General features: G+C 39.2%; 1 protein-coding gene and 1 pseudogene across 1 annotated transcript; one reads left to right on the top strand and one right to left on the bottom strand.

Moving 5' to 3' along the window:
* LOC147358036 (olfactory receptor 51A7-like) lies at positions 1-982 on the top strand (annotated as a pseudogene).
* Positions 983-6,626: 5,644 nt separating this feature from the next.
* LOC147358037 (olfactory receptor 51S1-like) lies at positions 6,627-7,595 on the bottom strand. Its single transcript, XM_086342032.1, has one exon. It carries the CDS (start codon positions 7,593-7,595, stop codon positions 6,627-6,629), a length of 969 nt encoding a protein of 322 aa, XP_086198158.1.
* Positions 7,596-24,429: the final 16,834 nt, after the last annotated feature.

The raw sequence follows: 24,429 nt of genomic DNA on the forward strand, positions 1-24,429 counted from the left end.
ATGCTTCCTCTCAATGCCTCAGAAGCTGCAGTCTCCACATTCCTGTTGATGGGGATCCCAGGGCTTGAGGGTGTGCACATTTGGATCTCCATCCCTGTCTGCCTCATGTACCTCATGGCTATCCTGGGAAACCACCATTCTATTTGTCATCAGGACAGAGCCTTCTCTGCATGAGCCCATGTACCATTTCCTCTCCATGCTGGCATTATCGGACCTGGGCCTGTCCTTCTCTTCTCTTCCCACCATGCTGAGGATCTTTTTGTTCAATGCCATGGGGATTTCTGTTGATGCCTGCATTGCTCAGGAATTTTTCATCCATGGATTCACAGATATGGAGTCCTCGGTACTCCTGATCATGTCTTTTGATCGCTTTGTAGCAATTTGCAACCCCCTGAGATACCGCTCCATCCTTACTAGCTCCAGAGTTTTGCACATTGGGTTAGCATTTGCTTTTAAAAGCATTCTCCTTAAAAATAAATAAATAAATAAAAGCATTCTCCTAGTTCTTCCCCTCCCTTTCACTTTAAAGAGACTCAAATACTATAACAAACGCCTGTTATCCCACTCCTACTGCCTCCACCAGGACATCATGAATCTGGCGTGCTCTGACAACAGAGTTAACTTCTACAACGGTCTGTTTGTTGCACTCTGTATGATGTCAGACAGTATGTTAATTGTTGTCTCCTATGTGTTTATTCTGAAGACTGTATTGGGTATTGCATCTCACAGGGAATGGCTTAAAGCTCTTAACACCTGTGTGTCCCACATCTGTGCTGTGCTCATCTTCTATGTGCCCATCATCACCTTGGCTCTCATGCATTGCTTTCCCAAGCATACACCCCCTGTGGCTATGATTCTGATGGCTGATGCATTCTTGCTGGTACCACCCTTGATGAATCCCATCTTGTATTGCATAAAAACTCAGCAGATTAGAGTGAAGGTTCTGGAAAAATTGGAAAAACTGTGTCTGAAGTCTAAATGATGAGGCAAAGGTGGAAGTTCCATTTTCTCTACATCAAATTGTCTCAGGAGTAGGACAATGTTTCTTTCAAATAGGAGCTGCTTCCATTTACTTTAGAGTCCTTAATTATATTAACCAACTAGTTAAGTAATCAATTAATATCTATCATGGATGTCACACACCACAGCTTTTTGATATTAAGAAAGAAGAGGCTTACAATTTATAAAGTAGGTAGTGATCCTGTTGTTGTTGTTGGGGGAGACTGAGGCCATCTATCCTCAGGTAAAAGAGTAAAGAAGACATCTAACCTCAGAGAAGCTTATAAGTAGGAATTCAACTATAATTGGGAGAATTCTGCAAGATTCTGGACCATTTAGCATCTTTATATTTGCCTCTTGGCATTTGATTCCTCCTCGTGATTTACATTAAATCCTTTCCAATGTGATTAGGTTTGTCTAAGTAAGTTTTCTTCCTTGCTAACCAAAGGGTGGTGCACTGATATGCCTCAGCAGCATCTGGGAAATAATAAGAATCATAGGATCTCATCCTTCTTCAAGCCTACTAAGTCAGAATCTGTCTTTTAACAAGATTCTAGGTGGTTGGTGTGTACATTAATGACTGAAAAATACAAAATACTTTCCTGGGATAATGTGAAAAGGAAACCTAGAGAGTGTGTCTTTTGCTAAAGCCAATGTGGAGGGAAAGTGTAGGAGGAAATCCTTGGGGCACAAAAGATGGAGACCTACATACATCATCAACATTCATACATCTCTCTCATTAATGCACTGTGAATTTACACAAGGAAAGAGTTATGAGTGATTCAAATTTAAAAGTCTCTTCAAGATGAAATACTTCATCCATTGTATATGCTTGGCAGGTGTATCTCAATTTGAACTAAAAGAATAGTCTAAATGGAAGGGTGTGGGTAAAATGGCTAGCATAAAGAAGTGTAATAAACATTAGAGAACAAATTATGGTTCCAGAAGTTCTTATTAATATCTCTATCCCCATATGTGCTGTTGAGAGGAGAAAGAACATTTAAGTTCTTCCTGAAACTTATGATTCAAGTTGGTGTGGAATGATTTTCAGAGAGAGAACGGTGCTATGAATGGTAATAGTGAGCCCTGAAAACTAAAGATGTTACAGGATTGATGTGGGTGTGGCCAGTGGTGAGGAGAGAGTGAGAGCCAGGGGAGAGCAGTTGAGGCCCTGCTGTGACATGAAGAGCTCTTTGCTCCCATCTCTTCTGTCTCTCTATGTCGCTTCAGTTGTGTCCGACTCTGTGCGACCCCATAGACGGCAGCCCACTAGGTTCCCCCGTTCCTGGGATTCTCCAGGCAAGAACACTGGAGTGGGTTGCCATTTCCTTCTCCAATGCATGAAAGTGAAAAGTGAAAGTGAAGTTGCTCAGTTGTGTCCAACTCTTAGCGACCCCATGGACTGCAGCCCACCAGGCTCCTCCGTCCATGGGATTTTTCAGGCAAGAGTACTGGAGTGGGGTGCTATTGCCTTCTCCGTCCCATCTCTTAGTAAAGTAATAAAAACATGGAGGCAGTCAGTGATTCTGCATTTAGCTCATCTACCACCAAGTTACAAAGGGCCATTCAAATGCTTTCAGTAGTTTCGTGTATACAATGAGGTGGTAGGAACTTAAAGAAACTTCCAACTGTAAAATTCTTTATTCAGATTAAATATGCATATGAAGTTTAAATATAGTTATTTTAATTTCCATGATTAATTCCACAAAACTATCATTTATTGAATATTTTATATGTTCAGACACTATGATACAGAGACTTGACTGCATGAAATCCTTATTGCACCTATTTTACAAACATGGAACAGCTAGTGCCAAATCACTCAGGAATAATGGACTGAGGACTCAGCCAGGCCAATGTGACTCCACATTCTTTATATCCAACATTCTACTCTCGGTAAAGAAATGGGAAGATGGAGGTTGGTGTTCCAGGGAGGAGGAAAGAATGGGCTTTGGGAAAAAAAAAAAAAAGTTTCTCAGAGACCTCATCACTGTTCTTCAAGACCAAGCTATTTTTCCATTCAATAATTTTAAAAGAGTATTTTGTAGCAGGGGTTTTGAATTAAGGCAAATCTGAAAATAAATTTTGTTTAGTAACTAATTTTATAGACCTGGGGCATTCTCAAAATCTCACCCTCAGTATTCTCATTCATGAAATTGAGAGCTGCTGCTGCTGTTGCTGCTAAGTTCCATCAGTCGTGTCTGACTCTGTGCGACCCCAGAGATGGCAGCCCACCAGGCTCCTCTGTCCCTGGGATTTTCCAGGCAAGAATACTGGAGTGGGTTGCCATTTCCTTCTCCAATGTATGAAAGTGAAACGTGAAAGTGAAGTCACTCTGTCCTGCCCAACTCTTCGTGACCCCATGGACTGTAGCCTACCAGGCTCCTCCATCCATGGGATTTTCCAGGCAAGAGTACTGGAGTAGGGTGCCGTTGCCTTCTCCATGAAATTGAGAGACTGACATCTAATTAGTTTATTAAGAGACTATATAGTATATCTTAAAAAATAGTTTGATAAAATATGAAGCTATAACTGTTTCTGTATTCCTAGAATATGTTCTAATATATCACTGTGTATTCTTATCTTGTGGATTTGATCTTAAAATTTGATTTTTTCACTTTTCATTTAAAATGTGTTCTTCTGTAATCACAAGTAACAAGGATGTTTCAACTGCTCAACATATTAAAGTAGAGAATTATTATTGTGTTAGTGAATGCTGAAAATGCATTTAATAGGATTCATTAAGTAAGCTTATTAAAAATTTTTAAAAAATACAACATAAATGAACTATTAAGTGTTATAAAGTTTATTCAAAGATCTAGCAGTCAATTATCTAGCAGTGCCAGTAAGTGAAACACTAAGGCCATTTAAATAAAATGAGAAACAACATTTTTTGTTCACTCTTAAACTTTCATAACAGGTTGGACATTCCAATGAATTTAATACAATAAGAAAATAAAATAATTTATATGAATATTAGGGGAACATTACCTATCATCTATTTTTACTTATGAATGCTATTAATAAATACAAATAAAATACAAAAATTTTAAAATGGTCCTAAAATTTTGTGATAATTTGGTAAAGTACATACTAATGCAAGATAAAAAAATGTTTTTCTAAATCTAGCAATACATATGTGGAGATAGAAATGGCCAATTATCTCAGTTGATTAGAGTTTGGTGCTATTAACACCAAGGTCCTGGGTTCAATCCCCATGCAGGCCACAGAAAGTTTTCCCCCTTACTACCCAAGGTGATGACATATTAAGGGCTTCCTAGGTGGTGCTAGTGGTAAAGAATCTGCCTGCCAATGGAGGAGAGTCGAGAGACATGGGTTTGATTCCTGGGTGGGGAAGATCCCCTGGAGAAGGAAATGACAGCCCACTCCAGTATTCCTGCCTGGGGAAACCCATGGAGAGAGGAGCCTGGCAGGCTACAGTCCTTGAGCATGACTGAGCACACACACACACACACAGAAATGGTGTAATGTTTTATTTATAATAGCAACACAATCATACATTTTAAAAACTACATAGAAATAGACAAAGTGAATAATTTTATTGAAAAGTGTAGAAATGTTCTTAATAAATGAAATACATAAATTGTTGGATGTGGAAACATCGTGAATGCTGATTTGTTTATATTTAATCTACTAAAAATGTAGTTCTTGTTAGAATTTGATAGTTTTTCATTGCTTTTGAAAGAGGATCACTTTATACCACATATTAACCAAATCACACTATGAGGCTGGTCTAACAGATCAGTGATATGTGAACATATATGACACATATATATATATTGTTGTCCAGTTGCTCAGGTTTGTCCGACTCTGTGACCCCATGGATTGTAGCACACCAGGCCTCCCTGTCCATCACCGATTCCTAGAGTTTGCTCAGACTCATGTCCATTGAGTTGATGATGCCATCCAACCATCTCATCCTCTGTCATCCCCTTCTCAGCATCAGAGTCTTTTTCAAAGAGTCAGCTCTTTGCATCAGGTGGCCAAAGTACTGGAGCTTCAGCATCAGTCCTTCCAATGAATATTCAGGGTTGATTTCCTTTAGAATTGACTGGTTTGACCTCCTTTGCTGTCCGAGGGACTCTCAAGAGTCTTCTCTAGCACCACGGTTTGAAAGCATCCATTTTTTAGTGCTCAGCCTTCTTTATGGTCCAACTCTCACATCCATATATGATACTGGAAAAACAATAGCTTTGACTATATAGACCCTTGTCGGCAAAGTGGTGTCTCTGCTTTTTAATATGCTGTTTAGGTTTGCCATAGCTTTTCTCCCAAAGAGCAAGCGTCTTATAATTTCATAGCTGCAGTCACCATCTGCAGTGATTTTGGAGCCCAAGGAAAGAAAGTCTCTCACTGTTTCCATGGTTTCCCCATCTATTTGCCCAGAAGTGAAGGGACCAGATGACAAGATCTTCATTTTTTGAATGTTGAGTTTTAAGCCAGCTTTTTCATATACATATATATATATATATATATATATATATATATATATCATACTCCATAAGATTTCTAAAGCAAAGTCCATATCCATACACACACCTAAAATATGACATATATGCTGCTTAGTCAGTCATGTCTGAGTCTTTTCGACCCCATGGACTATAGTCTGCTAAGCTCCTCTTTTCATGGGATTCTCTAGGCAAGAATCCTGGAGTGGGTTGCCATTCCCTTTACCAGGGAATATTCCCAGTCCAGGGATCGAACCAGGTCTCTTGCGCTACAGGTAGATTCTTTACCATCTGACCCACCAGGGAATCAAAAAATATGACATACATAGTTTTTTATTTCAGTGAGAAAAAGAGAATGTATGTAATAGATGATGCTACTATGAGTACATAATTACCTTGTTAACATAAAATTGGACTTAGAAAGAAAAGTCATTATAACAGTTCTTTCAAAACAGGTTTAAGAGAATATGTGCAGGACAAGTTAAAGACACTTGTTTTAAAAGCAACACATGAAAAACAAAAATTATAAAGATATATAAAAGTGGATTTGATCATGTAAAACTGTATTTACTTGAGATTTGGTTGCTTAAATAATGAAAAAGGCAATTACTATATTGGCAAAGGTATAAAAAGGATTTTACATGAAGGATTTCTTGCACATTTTGTTTTTAAAACCATAAACAATCCAGTAGAAAAATGGATGAAGGCTTTTTGAAGAGACTTTCATAGAGGAAGAAACAAAATAGCCTACAGATATGTGAAAGACACTGTTTCTATTAGGAAAATCTGATGTAAAGTAAAATTCATCACTAATAAAATTGATGAAAATTTGAGAATAATGGTAACAGGGAATTCTGATGGACATGCAGAAAACATACACTCCTAACAACCTGAATGGTTGTGACAAGACTTAGATTCTGACTGTTTCTGGGCCATGGATGTGATGTTAATAGGGGCTCACAATAGACCACTCCCCTTCTCTAGGGCTCATAAACTTTCATCAATATGCACATGAACACTTCAAGGGACAGAAATATACATCCATGCACATGGACTTTTGTGTACCTGAATGACATTTTATGCATGATGAATTGAGTTCTCAGTCATGGAAACCTTTGTGTCAGGTAACCAACAAATATGGAGGAAACATCCTTCTCACTAAGCACAACCCACCTTCCTGGGCTGCAATCTCTTGTGGATTCTCTCTCTAATCTCCTTCATCTTGACACTATAGAGAATAGGGTTTATCAATGGGGGAAGCAGGAAGTGGACATAGGAGAGAAGAGTACGGGCAGGCTGAGGGATTGGCATCCTGAGACGATCAATGAGAGCCAGGAGGACCATTGGCACATAGAAGAGAAGCACAGCAGAGAGGTGGGCAGCACAGGTTTGGCCAGCCTTCCAGCGATCCTCACAGGATCCCAAACCTTGCAACACCCTGCCAATTAGGCCATAGGAGAATAAAATAAGCAGAGGATCCAAGCCCATGGCAGACAGGACCACAAAGAGGCTGTAGACTGCTCCCCCACCTCCAGGGCAGGCCAAACGGGCTATATCCGGGTGCAAGCAGTAAGAATGGGTCAGGACCTGTGGACGGCAGTAAGGCATGTGGGCCAGGAGGAATGGCAGGGGCAGGTGGAGACCCAGGCATCGGAAAGCAATGGCCACACAGATCTTGCTGATGACACCATTGGTGAGGAGTGTTGGGTAGTGGAGAGGGCAGCAAATGGCCAGTGCCCGATCCAAGGCCATGGCGAGTAAGACAGAGGACTCCATGACAGAAAAGACATGGACAAAGAACATCTGGAGGAGGCAGGCTGAGGCAGAGACAGCACGAGTATTTGCAAAGGCAAGACCCAGCAGGGTGGGCATCAGGGCTGTGGACAAGCCAACATCAGACATGCTGAGCAGGAAGAGGAAGAAGTACATTGGGCGGTGCAGTGTGGGCTCCAGGGCAATGATCCAGAGGATAGCACCATTGCCCAGGACAGACAGAAGGTAGACAGTGATGAGGGGTACTGCCCACCAGGAGGGTACAGCTGATAGGCCTGGCAGGCCCACCAACAGGAAGGTGGGGGCCATCGAAGTGCTGGCATTGGGAGTTGAGTGGGTGAGGAATGTTGACATACTTCAGGATACCACTTTGAACTCTGGAAACTGAAAATGGATTAGAAAGATTTATTTAACCTTATGACACATTTGCATAAGGCTTTCTAAAACTGCCTGCCCCCTCCCTCTCCTGCCCCAGGCACACATACACATACTCATTCTAGTATCTATGCCACAGTCATCCCTTGCCTTGGAGCGTTTTCTATAGCTGTCCACAAAGCTCTGATTCTCTCTTTAAATTATTTTCCCATTTTCCTCAACCCTGTTTTTCACTGTACCTTTTTTCCTAATTTCCTCCCTCCTTTAACGGAAAACACCCATAAGGGGGGGTCTATACTCCTATGAGCACTTTTTTTTTTCTTTTTTAAATATATTTGGCTATGCAGGATCTTAGTTGCAGCATGCAAACTAAGTTGCAGCATGTGGGATCTAGTTCTCTGACCAGGGATTGAACCCCAGGCTCCCTGCATTGTGAGTATGGAGTGTTAGCCACTGGACACCAGGGAAGTCCCTAAACATGTATTCTATTCCTCCCAGGCCCAGGCAATCTGACTTCTGTGCTGCCTCAACACACATTTCAATTCACTTTAACTGCTCTCATTAGTCATCCATTACTCCTTTGTTACTAAATCTAGGGGCACTTACATTTCCTAAACTGATGTATTTCTCAAAGAGCTCTGGCTCTTATGAAACACTTTCTCCTTTCCTTTTTAATTCTACCTCTCAGAAATTATATTCTTAGTTCTCCATGCACTTTCCCATCCAATTTATACACTGGTATTTTTGAGAATCTTTATTCGGCTATTTCCTTTTTCCTCAGGGACATTCCTCCAGAGTTCAACTAAATTTTATAAATTGATGAATCATAAATATATCCCCAGATCATTCTATATTTACTCACCCAAATCTCTACTTGGATGTCATAAGCATTTTAAATTCAAATAATCCAAATCAGATCTTAACAAATGTATTCACATACAAAATATTAAATTGTACTAGATTCTTATACTGCAAACAAAAATCAACTCACAAAGGTTTAGAGATTTAAACGGAAGACCAGGAACTACTAGATGAAAATATAAGGGGAAAGCTTCATGACATAGGAATTGGTGATAATTTCTTGAGTATGACACTGAAAGCACATGTGACAAAAGCAAAATTGAAAAGTGGCATTAAAAACTGAAAAACTCCCGTGTAGTGAAGGAAACAATCAGTGGGGTAGAAAGGTAACTTATAAAATGGAAGAGGGTATTTTTAAATCATATATCTGATATATCTAATATCTAAAATACATAAAGAGTTTCTACAGCTCAACAGAAAAAAAAGGAATAACTCCATTTTAAAAATGGGAAATGTGACAAAGGAAGCAAGAATATACAATGGATTAAAGACAATCTCTTTAACAAGTGGTGCTGGGAAAACTGGTCAACCACTTGTAAAAGAATGAAACTAGAGCACTTTCCTACACCACACACAAAAATGAACTCAAAATGGATTAAATATCTAAACGTAAGACCAGAAACTATAAAACTCCTAGAGGAGAACACAGACAAAACACTCTCCGACATACATCACAGCAGGATCCTCTATGACCCACCTCCCAGAATATTGGAAATAAAAGCAAAAATAAACAAATGGGACCTAATTAAACTTAAAAGCTTCTTCACAATAAAGGAAACTATTAGCAAGGTGAAAAGGCAGCCTTCAGAATGGGAGAAAATAATAGCAAATGAAGCAACTGACAAACAACTAATCTCAAAAATATAGAAGCAACTCCTATAGCTCAATTCCAGAAAAATAAATGACTTGATCAAAAAATGGGCCAAAGAACTAAACAGACATTTCTCCAAAGAAGACATACAGATGGCTAACAAACACATGAAAAGATGCTCAACATCACTCATTATCAGAGAAATGCAAATCAAAACCACTATGAGGTACCATTTCATGCCAGTTAGAATGGCTGTGATCCAAAAGTCTACAAGCAATAAATGCTGGAGAGGGTGTGGAGAAAAGGGAACCCTCTTACACTATTGGTGGGAATGCAAACTAGTACAGCCACTATGGAGAACAGTGTGGAGATTCCTTTAAAAACTGGAAATAAAACTGCCTTATGATTCAGCAATCCCACTGCTAGGCATACACACTGAGAAAATCAGAATTGAAAGAGACACGTGTACCCCAATGTTCACTGCAGCATTGTTTATAATAGCCAGGACATGGAAGCAACCTAGATGTCCATCAGCAGATGAATGGATAAGAAAGCAGTGGTACATATACACAATGGAGTATTACTCAGCCATTAAAAAGAATACATTTGAATCAGTTCTAATGAGGTGGATGAAACTGGAGCCTATTATACAGAGTGAAGTAAGCCAGAAAGAAAAACACCAATACAGTATACAAACGCATATATATGGAATTTAGAAAGATGGTAACAATAACCCTGTATGCTGCTGCTGCTGCTGCTAAGTCGCTTCAGTCATGTCCGACTCTGTGTGACCCCATAGACGGCAGCCCACCAGGCTCCCCTGTCCCTGGGATTCTCCAGGCAAGAATTCTGGAGTGGGTTGCCATTTCCTCCTCCAATGCATGAAAGTGAAAAGTGAAAGTGAAGTCGTTCAGTCGTGTCCAACTCCTAGTGACCCCATGGACTGCAGCCCACCAGGCTCCTCCGTCCATGGGATTTTCTAGGCAAGAGTACTGGAGTGGGGTACCATTGCCTTCTCTGATAACCCTGTATACGAGACAGCAAAAGAGACACAGATGTATAGAACAGTCTTTGGACTCTGTGGGAGAGGGAGAGGGTGGGATGATTTGGGAGAATGGAATTGAAATATGTATAATATCATATATGAAACGAGTCGCCAGTCCAGGTTCGATGCACAATACTGGATGCTTGGGGCTGGTGCACTGGGACGACCCAGAGGGATGGTATGGGGAGGGAGGAGGGAGGAGGGTTCAGGATGGGGAACACATGTATACCTGTGGCAGATTCATTTTGATATATGGCAAAACCAATACAATATTGTAAAGTTAAATAAAAAAAAATAAATGATTCAAGGCTTAAAAATAAATAAATAAATAAAAACGGGAAATGAGTCTCCCAAGATTACATACAAATGGTCAACAGGTTCATGAAAAGATACTCAACATCAGTAATAATCAAAGAAATATAAATAAAATCTTAATTATATAATAACCTCACACTTGTTAAGTTGACTATAATTTTTTTTTTAAAAAAAGATAGGAGTTGGCAAGGATATGAAGAAATTGAAAACCTTGTACACTGTTACTGGGAATGTGAAATGGTGCAGTCACCAAAGAAAACAGTACAGTGTTCCTTAAAAATTTAAAAATGAAATTGCTAAATGATCCATTTAATCTGTTTGGGGGTATATATTCAAAATATTGAGATCAGAATCTCAAAAGGTATCTGCATCCCCATGTTCCTTGGAGCACTATTCACAATAGTCAATATATGGAAACAACCTAAATGTCAATCAGTGGATAAATGAATAAAGAAAATATGGTAAACACGCAGGAAGGCTGTTTCCATTGTTGTTATTTAGTCACTGAGTCGTGTCTGACTTTTTGCGACCTCGTGGACTGTAGCCTGCCAGGTTCCTCTGTCCATGGGTTTTCCCAGGCAAGAATACTGGAGCAGTTAACCATTTCCTTCTCCAGGGGATTTTCTTGATGCAGGGATGGAACCCTGTGTCTCCTACATAGCAGGCAGATTTTTTTTTAACCACTGGGTCATTAGGGAAGCCCACAAGGAAGGCTATTCAGCCTTAAGAATGAAGGATGACTTGCTATATACAACAACATGGATGGACCTGGAGACAGTATGCTAAGTGAAATAAGCCTGTCACAGAAGGACAAATACTGCCCGAGTCCACTTATACGAAGTATATAAGTAGTCAAACTCATAGAAACAAAGAGGAGAACGGCGGTTGCTGGGAGACGGGCAAAATTCTGTTTAATGAATAAAAAGTTTCAGTTATGCAAGACGACAGGTTCTGGAAATCTTCTGTTCAACATTGTGCATACAGTTACCAACTTAAAATTTCAAGAGGTTAGATGTCATGATTAATCTTAAAATAAAAAATTCCACAACAACAACAACAAAATCTAATATAACCATGGTATTTTATATGAGGTTAAAAGATTAGGGAAACAATGGAACAGAGTGTCCCTAAATGGAACAATATTTGCAGCTTACATTACTGAATGAGGTTTAGAATTTGAAATACATTAAAAAACTACAAATAAATAAGAGAGATGAGTAATCTAACTCCAAATTTGGCAAAATATGATTTTTTTCTTATAAAAATAAATACGAATGCCGAACAAATATACAATAAAATCAGTCCCAGTGGTCACAAAAATAATACACATTTTCAAAATAATAAAACTTTGCCTACACATCACATGGAATAAATGATAAAATCTGATAAAATTATATTCTGGAAAAGATTAAGGGCCTGGCTCTTAATCAAGGCTGTAAGACTATAAAACTGTGTAGCCCTTTTGAGAGCAATTTGGCAGAATTCATTAAAACAAGAACTTTATTTGCCAGTTCTAGTTTTTGATATATTAACCAGACAGAACGACTCTCATATGCATAAGGAGGCGTAAAAAAGATTTTTGTTTGCAAAAAGAAAAAAGTAGAGTCCTTTATAATTCTTTAATTAATAGTTTCGATAACTAATTAATCAGGGAGATGGTCATGGTGAATAACAATCTTAATAGTTAAGAAAGAAAATAAATTGTTGAGTTAAAAAATGTATAGTGATTTCTATACTATGGCATCAGTTTAAAACCCTCTTAAAGTACTCTGTCTTCCTGATAGCTACATTTGTACTTAAATGCCTAGAAGCCCCAGAAGGATTTGCATTCAATTGATTTGATTAGAGTAGTAACGGCTGTGGAAAAGGGACTAATACTGGATGGAGGATAGGAAGTCAAAGATGACTTTGGCCTTAAGCCTAATACTTTATTTTTTCAGATAGATTCTCTTATCAAATGAGTAACTATCAATTACTTGGTAAGCTCCATTGTTTCATATCAGATATTTCTCCCTAATCCAATTCATTCACTTATCAACAATGCTGTGGTCTTTGCTGAGGCTTATATTTACACTATCTCAATTGGTTTCCCTACTACTAATTCTTCCTTTTAATCCTTTCACCATACAGATCTCACAGTGTTATTTCCAATTTGCTGTCTGATAATGTGGCTGTGATGACTTTCCTCAAATCCATCTGGTTTTCTCCTGCTTTAGAACAGAGTCCAAAACCGTTTTACCATCTGGTCCCAAACAACGTTTACTGTTTAATCCAATTCTATTCTATTTCTACTCATCCGTTTTAGCCTTCCAGCCCTACTGTGACTCCTCAGGTATGTCACTGACTTTCACACCTTCAAAAATACAATACATAAGTGCAATTTTCTTCTCTCTCTCTGTATCATCATGCCTCATATATATCATGGAGTTCCAACACAGATACTGTTTCTCTCTCCCCTGCACCCCTGCAGACCACCTTTTCTCCCAGGGTCCAGGATAGATTACTTACCCTCTCCTGTCACACTCTGGCACATTCCCTAATACAGTCTCTAACATTCTCAGTTCAGTTCAGTTCAGTCGCTCAGTCGTGTCCGACTCTTTGCGACCCCATGAACTGCAGCACGCCAGGCCTCCCTGTCTATCATCAACTCCCGGAGTTCACTCAAATTCACGTCGTCGACCGAGTCGGTGATGCCATCCAGCCATCTCATCCTATGTTGTCCACTTCTACTCCTGCCCCCAATCCCTCCAAGCATCAGAGTTTTTTCCAATGAGTCAACTCTTTGCATGAGGTGGCCAAAGTACTGGAGTTTCAGCTTTAGCATCATTCCTTCCAAAGAATACCCAGGGCTGATCTCCTTTAGAATTGACTGGTTGGATCTCCTTGCAGTCCAAGGGACTCTCAGGAGTCTTCTCCAACACCACAGTTCAAAAGCATCAATTCTTTGGCGCTCAGCTTTCTTCACAGTCCTACTCTCACATCCATACATGACCACTGGAAAAACCATAGCCTTGACTAGACGGATCTTTGTTGGCAAAGTAATATCTCTGCTTTTGAATATGCTATCTAGGTCGGTCATAACTTTCCTTCTAAGAAGTAAGCCTCTTTTAATTTCATGGCTGCAATCACTATCTGCAGTGATTTTGGAGACCCAAAAATGAAGTCTGCCACTGTTTCCACTGTTTCCCCATCTATTTGCCATGAAGTGATGGGACCAGATGCCATGATCTTCGTTTTCTGAATGTTAAGTTTTAAGCCAACTTTTTCACTCTCCTCTTTCATTCTCATCAAGAGGCTTTTGAGTTCCTCTTCGCTTTCTGCCATAAGAGTGGTGTCATCTGCATATCTGAGGTTACTGATATTTCTCCCAGCATTCTTGATTCCAGCTTGTGCATCTTCCAGCCCAGAGTTTTTCATGATGTACTCTGCATAGAAGTTAAATAAGCAGGGTGACAATATACAGCCTTGCCATACTCCTTTTCCTATTTGGAACCAGTCTGTTGTTCCATGTCCAGTTCTAACTGTTGCTTCCAGACCTGCATATAGGTTTCTCAAGAGGCAGGTCAGGTGGTCTGGTATTCCCAATATTCTCAGTTATTGATATTTCTTGTTATGCTTTCCTTCTCAATGAACTCTTACTTCCTCAAGATAATCTGGTTCTTTATTTTATTCATTATAGTGATTCCAATTTCTAATTTACGTGTAGGTGTTCAGTGTGCTCAATTGTGTCCAACTCTGCGACCCCGTGGACTGTAGCTTACCAGGCTCCTTTGTCCATGGAATTTTACAGGCAAGAATACTGGAGTAGGCTTCTGTCATTTTCTCCTCCAGGGGATCTTCACAACTAAGGGATCAAACCCACATCTCTAGTGTCTCCTGCATTGGCAGGTGAATTCTTTACCACTGTGCCACCTACGGAGCCCTTCTATTAATAGTTTATATTAAGCTGCAAATAAATTTGATTCATAAGTATTATACTACTATTTTGCAATTCTGTTTCTCTAAACTTTCTTCTGGATTTGATCACTCTTTCTGAAATGCCCTCTTGATTTTATTATTCCATAATTGTCACCTTTCTCAAAATCTTCCCATCCACTCCTAATGCAGAACTAAGTTTCTCCAAAATGTTATTCTTTCCTTCAGTGGAGTGCTTTCTTCCCAACCTATTTCTAGTTCACACCTTCCCTTTCTGTTTCTTGGGTTCTCTGCCTCTCTATCCACTAGATGGAGCTTCCGAGTATCAGAGCTTGCAATCAGAATGAAGGTTCCTGCTATATACCATGCATTTCACGGAGCATCCCTGTTCATTAAAACAGTTCAGGTAATGGGTTATGCTTGATAGATGTAAGGTAGAAATATGCTTGGGACATGTTTCTATTGTGGAGATATTTAAGTCACCATATTTGGCAAATTCACTGAGGAATGAAAGTAAGTGAAAGTTGCTCAGTTGTGTTCAACTCTTTGCCACCCCATGGACTTTATATATAGTCCACGGAATTCTCCAGGCCAGAATGGGAAGCCGTTCCCTTCTCCAGGGGATCTTCCCAACCCAGGGGTTGAACCCAGGTCTCCCACATTGCAGGCGAATTCTTTACCAGCTTAACTTTTCAGAATTGTGAAAGTCTTCTCATACATACGTAGCAAGTATACAAGAAGCACTTATATCATCTCCCATTTACACTATTCACACACAAAAGGACACTCACATCTGGTAATCAACGTACATGCCCCCACATAACACAGACATATACATATGCACTCATACATGTTTATTCATACTGATATACGGAAACACATACACTTTCATATACTCATGTAAAAAAAAGTTTATTCATGGACAGAGGTATTTTTGAGGCTGATGCATATTAAATTAGCATATATTTAAACAAAATGTAATGCATACTCATGCAAACACTCAGCCATGCAGAAATATACAAAATGCTCATTCCCTAAGATGGAAGCACTTCTGAAAATGTACTGATATATATACACATATTCACATGAAAATACATGTGGAACAAAAGCACCCGTACATCAATGTATTAGTATATTGTTATCATACATACACTCATCTCCACAGATTGTGAGTGGCAAGTGCCCTTAACCAGTCTTTTGCTGCTTTACACCATCAGAGCCAAGTAAATACAAAGACTCAATCATTTTCCATAAACACACCTGCAGACAATGAGTAAGTCTACCTCTTCACATACACATATTTCTCAGATGTTCAGAAACTTCCCTCAGTATGCAGCACACAATCATACATCTGAAGCCTTTAGGAATGCAGGTGATCATAAACACGTATCTAATAATCACATCTCACATCACTCATTTTTATCAATATTTTTCTTAGGGCATTTTTTATCCATATTTTACTTCAAATATCTGATAGGTTACTACAAAGACAAGTATAAGCTCCATTTTTCTCGTACTGAAATCTTTCTTTCTATAGATTTATTTCTGTGATTCAAAACTGAAAGTGGGGACATTATCAACAAAAGACGTGTATAAATACTTAACGATGTTTTCAGGGAGAGGACAAGTTTCACTCATTACCCGCTTAGTTCCCTGCCATTTGAAATACAAGTGGCTCAGGCTACTAAAGAGATAAAACATGGGATATTTGGTTATAGGGGAGATTTGAGCCTGGCACAATGGAGATATTGGAGCAGCCATACAGAGATGGCAGAGTATTATGAACAAATCTTCGCAATTTATAGTTGCATCCAGACCAAGATTGGCTATAGGGTTCTCAGTAAAATTCTCCTTGCTACTTACCAGGCCAGCATTGAAAAATTTATGTGTCAGACAGGGTCTTCAGTTGCAGATGAATGCTACAGAATTAGAAGTGGCCAATTTGAGAAATTGCTAAGTTAGATCACAGGAGATAAATCACAGTAGGAAGAAATGGCTAAGGGATTGGACTTTTCTCCGAGGTGATGATATATTTCCTGAGAGACCTCCGTTTGTCTCCATATTAACCTTGACTGTACTGAAAGAGATATTTTCAGGGCCAAGAACTAATGAATCTGCTGGAGGCTGGTGGTATATCCATATGACTAAGTAAGAGATCAAATCAGATACGTTATGAAATTTGAATATGCAAAAGACCTAGGCATATAAGAAATATTTTTAAAAGGGTGTCACATGTGGGATTGAGAAATAAAACAATCCAGGGAAAAAAAGTGATCTGGTAAATTATAGAGTCTAACTTTTGGTAATAAGCTCTCTATTTTTGGTCTCAAATCTGTGGCTAGTTGGAATACAAGGTAGGGGTCAGTTCTGCTACTCCGTATATTCAGAGTATATTCAGATTCTTTCTCACGCTCTGTCTTTGTGAGGACACCCATGCGATTTAGCTTTGCTCTGAAGAATCTGGGGAAAAGGACTCCTGCTAATCTTATAAGGAGTGTAAGGTAGGCAGAAAGCCAGCCCACATATAGGGAATAGAGGATACTGCTACTGAATTTTCAAAATTCCCCAAGTTCCACCATCCAGATTTTGGCCACCAGTAAGCTTAGAACTATACTACATTAATTTTTGCAATAACTTTTTAGTTTCTATTGGAGTATAGCTGATTAACAATGTTGCGATAGTTTCAGGTGGATAGCAAAGAGTCTCAGCCATATCTATACATGTATCCATTCTCCCCAAACTCCCCTCCCATCCAGCCTGCCAAATAATATTGAGCAGAGTTCCCTGTGCTGTATAGTAGGTCCTTGTGGGTTATACATTTTAAGAACTATACTATATTAATTTTAAGACATCTCTCAGTGATATATTTGGTCTTCGTAGTCTGCTTCAAGTGACTTCCTATCTCTAAAGTATGGTGGTAACTGTAGTCCTTTATGCCTAGTCTCCAAGACTTTAACCTAATCCTGAATACTGCATGCTGGTTCAGAATCCATGTCTATACTTGGGCAGTTATTTCTATCTTCACTCCATTATCCATCTCAGGAAACAATTTATTCTTACAAGAACTCATCTGCTACCAGTTCCCATAGACCTGCTAATGTTAATATATTACTCACTGCAAACAAATCACTTATTATTCTCTTAACTTTACAAATCCCTCTAGCATAAACTAGTGCATTATTATAACACTTTCCATGCCTTCCTGCTACTCTGTGAGCTGTATAAAGACATATCATCTTTTATATTTTTCATTCCTATAATAATGCTATCTTTCCATTATACATGAAATGTATTTGTTGAATTCCATGAGCTGTTTTACAGTCTGCTTATATAAAGATTGCTCTCATTGTCCAGATTCTGAACCCATAGCTTCTTATAAACGGCATTGTGCTTTTCTAATCTTTCTACTGCTCCATCCCAATTCTCCAACCCAATTCTACATTTCCATGCTTCAAAAATGGAAGTGACTTTCTGCAAGTGGTCAAATTCTTTACCCTATCTTCTTTCTTCCCTCTCAGGCTCAGAAACAGTAACTTTCACACCTATTTCTCCTTCCGCTTTCCTCATTCTTTTTTCATCTCCCCAGTTACTACCCTCTCCCCATTTACTTTATCACTCTTACCTCGAGTCTTATGGTCCTTTTTCACACCTGCTTCTCCCTTTGTGCAGTTCACTCACTTGGTCCTCCCAGTGACCCTCACACACTTTGGGGTTCTATTGGACTGCCTCAGACGTATTCTTTATGCTTCTCTTGTTGTACAGCTTCTGGGGGAGTGGGTGGCATGTGGGGTACAGGAAAGTAGAGCACAGGTGTCCAGTCTCTTGTTGCCAGAACCCCATGGGGATCCTGAGAATGCTGTAGTTAGTTAAGGGTCTGTGGTTCTGCCTAGAGGAAGTATCATGATAACTTTTGAACTGTAGCTGGAATGGAAGAATCCTTCCATCCCCAGCATCAAGTCCTGCTCTCACAGCCTGTAAAACAAGTCTCTTCCCACCTCACAATAACTCTGAGCTCATAGGCCCACTAGGTTCTGATGCCCTATTTTGTCCTGGCCTTTCTGCTCTTTGGCAGTTTACAACCTCTCCCAAGCTTTTCTTTTTTTTCAAAGAGCAGATAATGAGCCCCAGAGAGTATCCCAGGTTTAGTCCATAGGGGCACCTTCTGGATTTGTTGCTTGTCTTTGTTTTGACTAATTGCCATGAGCTCAGTGGAGTACCGCAGGATGTTAATGGCTGTACAGGTTCCATCTCTACAAAGATCACTTACTCACTTTGCTTTGTAACTTCAGGCTAAGGGCTGAATCGATTCAAATAATCCATTCAAAGAGGGCTGTTGAATGACCTTTTATCCTTGTTATGCTTTGATGCTTATCCCCAACCGCACTCACTCTGCTACACATAAAGTCAGATCTCTGTGAAATACAACAGTGAGCCTGGTTGGATCCCCTCACTCCTCTGGCCCAAATCAAGTCATTTGCACTCACTCTTTTTCTCTCTCTTCCCTATATTTGCCCTTTCTCATTCTCCCTGCCTTTTCTCATTCTTTACAAATGTCCTGTTTGGTGGATCAAGTATCAGACACTCCCACTCCCCACACCAGCTTGTGGCTTTTCCTTCACACCTTGGACATAATTAGCCCAAATCTCTGTAAAGAACCTAGGGACTCATGTGTGTCATGCCACCCACTGCTCTTCCCCTACCTGAAGACTTTCAGGGATGTTTTTGTTCCTATAATCCCTAAGGCAGACCTGGGTAACCAGATTCCAGCTTGTGGGTTTATACTGGCTCATCCCTCTTACTTTTATGCCTCTTGAAGAGATTGTGCATTAATGTCTTTATCCCCAGGGTATAACTAAATTTCTCCTAGACTCAACTTACTTCATCCTTCCTCTCATTTTCTTCCAGCAATTTCCAGTAGGTGTGATCTATTTGACCTGGAGGCTGCCCTCAAACTCTCTGGACTGAAGCTCTTTTTAATCCCTGGGGATTGGAACTAGGACCTTGATAAAGTCAGTTTTACCTCCTCAGAACACCCACAGTCCCATAACCAGTCCTGTAATAGGTTCCCTGCTCAATTCAATGTACCATTCCCTATACTTTCATGCCTTTGGGATCCAGGGTTGTCTCTAAACCATAGAAATGGTCCCATATCTCTGTACTCTGGTCTTCCTAATGTTCAGGATAACTATTTTCTAATGTGATAAGTAACTCTGGCATAATAGCTTGGAGGAAGAGACAGAATTAAACCATTCCTGGATACTTTTCATCTCAGATCAACATGTCTGTCATCTGCTGTCATATTTCAGGAGCCCACAATATGGCATTATGACTTTCATATTTAGACCTAAGTTCAGTTCAGTTCAGTCTCTCAGTCTTGTCTGACTCTCTGTGACCCCATGAATTGCAGCATGCTAGGCCTCCCTATCCATCACCAACCCCGGGGGTTCACTCAAATTCACGTCCATCGAGTTGGTGATGCCATCCAGCCATCTCATCCTCTGTCGTCCCCTTCTCCTCCTGCCCCCAATCCCTCCCAGCATCAGGGTCTTTTCCAGTCAACTCTTCACATGAGGTGGCCAAAGTATGGGAGTTTCAGCTTTAGTTATCAGTCCTTCCAATGAACACCCAAGACTGGTCTCCTTTAGGGTGGACTGGTTGGATCTCCTTGCAGTCCAAGGGACTCTCAAGAGTCTTCTCCAACACCACAGTTCAAACGCATCAATTCTTCAGTGCTCAGCGTTCTCCACAGTCCAACTCTCACATCCATACATGACTACTGGAAAAACGATTCCTTGACTAGATGGATCTTTGTTGGCAAAGTTAATGTCTCTGCTTTTGAATATGCTATCTAGGTTGGACATAACTTTCCGTCCAAGAAGTAAGCATCTTTTAATTTCATGGCTGCAGTCACCATCTGCAGTGATTTTGGAGCCCCAAAAAATAAAGTCTGACACTGTTTCCACTGTTTCCCCATCTATTTCCCATGAAATGATGGGACCGGATGCCATAATCTTCATTTTCTGAATGTTGAGTTTTAAGCCAACTTTTTGACTCTCCACTTTCACTTTCGTCAAGAGGTTTTTTAGTTCCTCTTCACTTTCTGCCATAAGGTTGGTGTCATCTGCATATCTGAGGTTATTGATATTTCTCCCGGCAATCTTGATTCCAGCTTGTGTTTCTTCCAGTCCAGCGTTTCTCATGATGTACTCTGCATATAAGTTAAATAAACAGGGTGACAATATACAGCCTTGACGAACTCCTATTCCTATTTGGAACCAGTCTGTTGTTCCATGTCCAGTTCTAACTGTTGCTTCCTGATCTGCATACAAATTTCTCAAGAGGCAGGTCAGGTGGTCTGGTATTCCCTTCTCTTTCATAATTTTCCACAGTTGATTGTGATCCACACAGTCAAAGGCTTTGGCATAGTCAATAAAGCAGAAATAGATGTTTTTTTCTGGAATTTTCTTGCTTTTTCCATGATCCAGTGGATGTTGGCCATTTGATCTCTGGTTCCTCTGCCTTTTCTAAAACCAGCTTGAACATCTGGAAGTTCATGGTTCACGTATTGCTGAAGCCTGGCTTGGAGAATTTTGAGCATTACTTTACTAGCGTGTGAGATGAGTGCAATTGTGTGGTAGTTTGAGCATTCTTTGGCATTGCCTTTCTTTGGGACTGGAATGAAAACTGACCTTTTCCAGTCCTGTGGCCACTGCTGAGTTTCCAAATTTGCTGGCATATTGAGTGCAGCACTTTCACAGCATCATCTTTCAGGATTTGGAAGAGCTCAACTGGAATTCCATCACCTCCACTAGCTTTGTTCATAGTGATGCTTTCTAAGGCCCACTTGACTTCACATTCCAGGATGTCTGGCTCTAGGTCAGTGATCACACCATCATGATTATCTGGGTCGTGAAGATCTTTTTTGTACAGTTCTTCTGTGTATTTGTGCCATCTCTTCTTAATATCTTCCGCTTCTGTTAGGTCCATACCATTTCTGTCCTTTATTGAACTCATCTTTGTATGAAATGTTCCTTTGGTATCTCTGATTTTTTGAAGAGATCTCTAGTCTTTCCCATTCTGTTGTTTTCCTCTATTTCTTTGCATTGATCGCTGAGGAAGGCTTTCTTATCTCTTCTTGCTATTCTTTGGAACTCTGCATTCAGATGTTTATATCTTTCCTTTTCTCTTTTGCTTTTCGCTTCTCTTCTTTTCACAGCTATTTGTAAGGCCTCCCCAGACAGCCATTTTGCTTTTTTGCATTTCTTTTCCATGGGGATGGTCTTGATCCCTGTCTCCTGTACATGTTTACCAAAGGGAGATAAATTAGGAGTTTGGGGACTAACATACACACACTATTAAATTAAATTTCACTTCATGCATTAAATTTTCTCAGTCTTCCCCACTCCCTACCAGCTAACAGTGATCCTCCTGATTTTAAAAGCCTTATCTTGGTTTGTGCTCCGTGTACAGTACATAACACATTTAACTTTCTTATATGTATTTTAATATTTATTTCATTTCTAAATTTATTATTTTGATAGAAAACATATAAGGAAATCTACCATGCTAACCACTTTTAAGTATATAGTTTAGTGATACTAAATATATTCCCATTGTTGTGAAATAGATTTCCATAACATTTTGTCTTCTGAATCTGAAACTCTATAACCATTAAACAGTAGTGTACTGTTTTCCTCTCCTAAAGCTCCGATAAGCACCATTCTATTTTCTGTTTCTACAATTTTGACTACTTTTGATACCTCATATGAGAATTACAGTATTAAAAGGGGTAGTATTTTTAGTGATGTTCATTTATTAAGAATACATTAAAATGCATCTTTTTTCCTGAGAAATGAAAATTTACAGGATTAAATATCTGAAATTTAGCCACTGATTTAAGAAAAAGCTCATGAGATATTCCATATAGATACTCAAAGATAAAGATTTTATCATTAAAGAAATTAGTAGTTACTCTTGATCATATTTTTTTCTATATATACATATCTTTTAAAAAGTCTTAAACAATTTGGTGGATGAAAGGTAAAGTTACACATGGTTATATAGAAAGCTTTTGAAAACAAAGTTCAACCCAATGTTAATTTGTTTTACACAAATGAAATGAAAAGCTTTGAAAAATATTGACCATATCTGCTAAAATAAATCAAAACTGAACAAACAAAACAAACATGTGATATAGTTGCAAAAACACAAAGCTCTGTTTTTATTCTATTGGTACCCACACAGTGGGGTCAGTATTAATGAAAAATAAATAGTATAGTTTATTTATACACAGGATTATTATTTTTAATTGCTCAGTGCAATGGGACAGAGATAATAACTAGATAATTCACAAGTTTAATGTATCTTGTTTTTCACTGTTTTTGACCAATATAGACCTGATAATGCAATGCAGCTGCTAAATAATGACAGAAAGACATACCTAAAATTTATCATTCAAACATTTTAAGCAAGATAACTGCAAGTCAGAAAAACAAATCATTTGAATTTAGCAAAAGTATTCATAAAAGATAAAGTAGCTTAATATTTACTCTTTGGAGTGTATGTTCCTTTTGACTACAAACTATCTCCTTACCTAATAGTAAAGCACAATCCAGTTATGGAATTTGGCAGGGTCATTAAATATTTCTAGATGAAAATGCAGAAGAAAGGATATGAAGTACAGTTTTGCCTTTCTGTTCTAGAACATTGACTTCACCTTTTCCTTCAACATGGCTTTTTGCTCCCTGGGAGGAAGATGGTGGGAGAGCAATTGCTGCTTTTGTTGGCAGGTTGGTTATATCAGATCATCAGATAGGGAAAGTGTGACTCACAACAGAAGTCAGAGTGCCTGACACTTTGCCTTTGAATGCTGATATGCAAACAAATGGTTGAAAATTATTTTAAAGGAGAATTCACAGCTAGGTAACAAACAAAACTTGCATCTTGTGCATGCTAGGAGTGAAAGACCCCCAAGAAAAGGGACAAAAGTCAAATTCAAAATGAAAGGAAAAGAAAAAGAAAAGAGAAGTTACAATTACCTTTCTTGAGAATTTGGAGTCTTTCTTCCATTCAGGGATATCCTGTGTGAAATTCCCCAGAACAATGAGAAAGAACGAATAACCCCAGAAGAAGAAAAACGATGGAGTTAAAGTGGATATGACCATGACGGACAATGCTGCCTAAGCAATCTGGATACCACTCTCTCTTCTTTTGAAACAATATTCACTCTAAACTCCCTAGGCTGAAACTCAAGAAGGAAATTTCCAATTTGTGAAGCAACCTGAAAATTTGACTAGAAATTGTTCCCCCACCCCCCAAAAAAGAAAGATTCAGTAAATGTCATTTTTTCCTGCTGCCAATGTTGTTTTAGAAATGTAGCACTGAGAGGAATGATCCACTCCAAGTTTTATTGCACATCCTTAGATTTAGTATACACCAATACAAGAGTGAGCAAATGTGTTGGTATACACTATTGGTAATTTTTCTAGTTCCCTACTAGCTAATATTACCTGAAATATGTATGGCAATGAAATGCAATATTTCTGCCCATAACAGAGCTTCTCTTAAGCTAAGAGAGCTTCATGATGGAGAGGGCAAACCAGACTCAGTCTGCATGCTCCCCAATTTATTGTTAGCTATTGGTTGGGGATCACTATCGTATCCTAGATCCCTGCAGGTAGTCTCCTTCATCTTCAAAGCCAGCAATGTCACGTTGGCATTCATGGCAAAAGTTCCTAGGACATTAGGAATACAACAGGAACTTTTGCTAGTTTCATAAAGGACATCAGCAGAAAGCTTCCTGTAACAGCTTTCTTAATGATGAAAGACTTATGCTTTCTCTTTGAGGTTAGGAAAAAAAGGCAAGA

Source organism: Bos grunniens, chromosome 15, assembly GCF_055505025.1.
Source record: "Bos grunniens cultivar Pamir isolate PY7600 chromosome 15, Bosgru_T2T1.0, whole genome shotgun sequence".
Taxonomy (NCBI): Eukaryota; Metazoa; Chordata; class Mammalia; order Artiodactyla; family Bovidae; genus Bos; species Bos grunniens.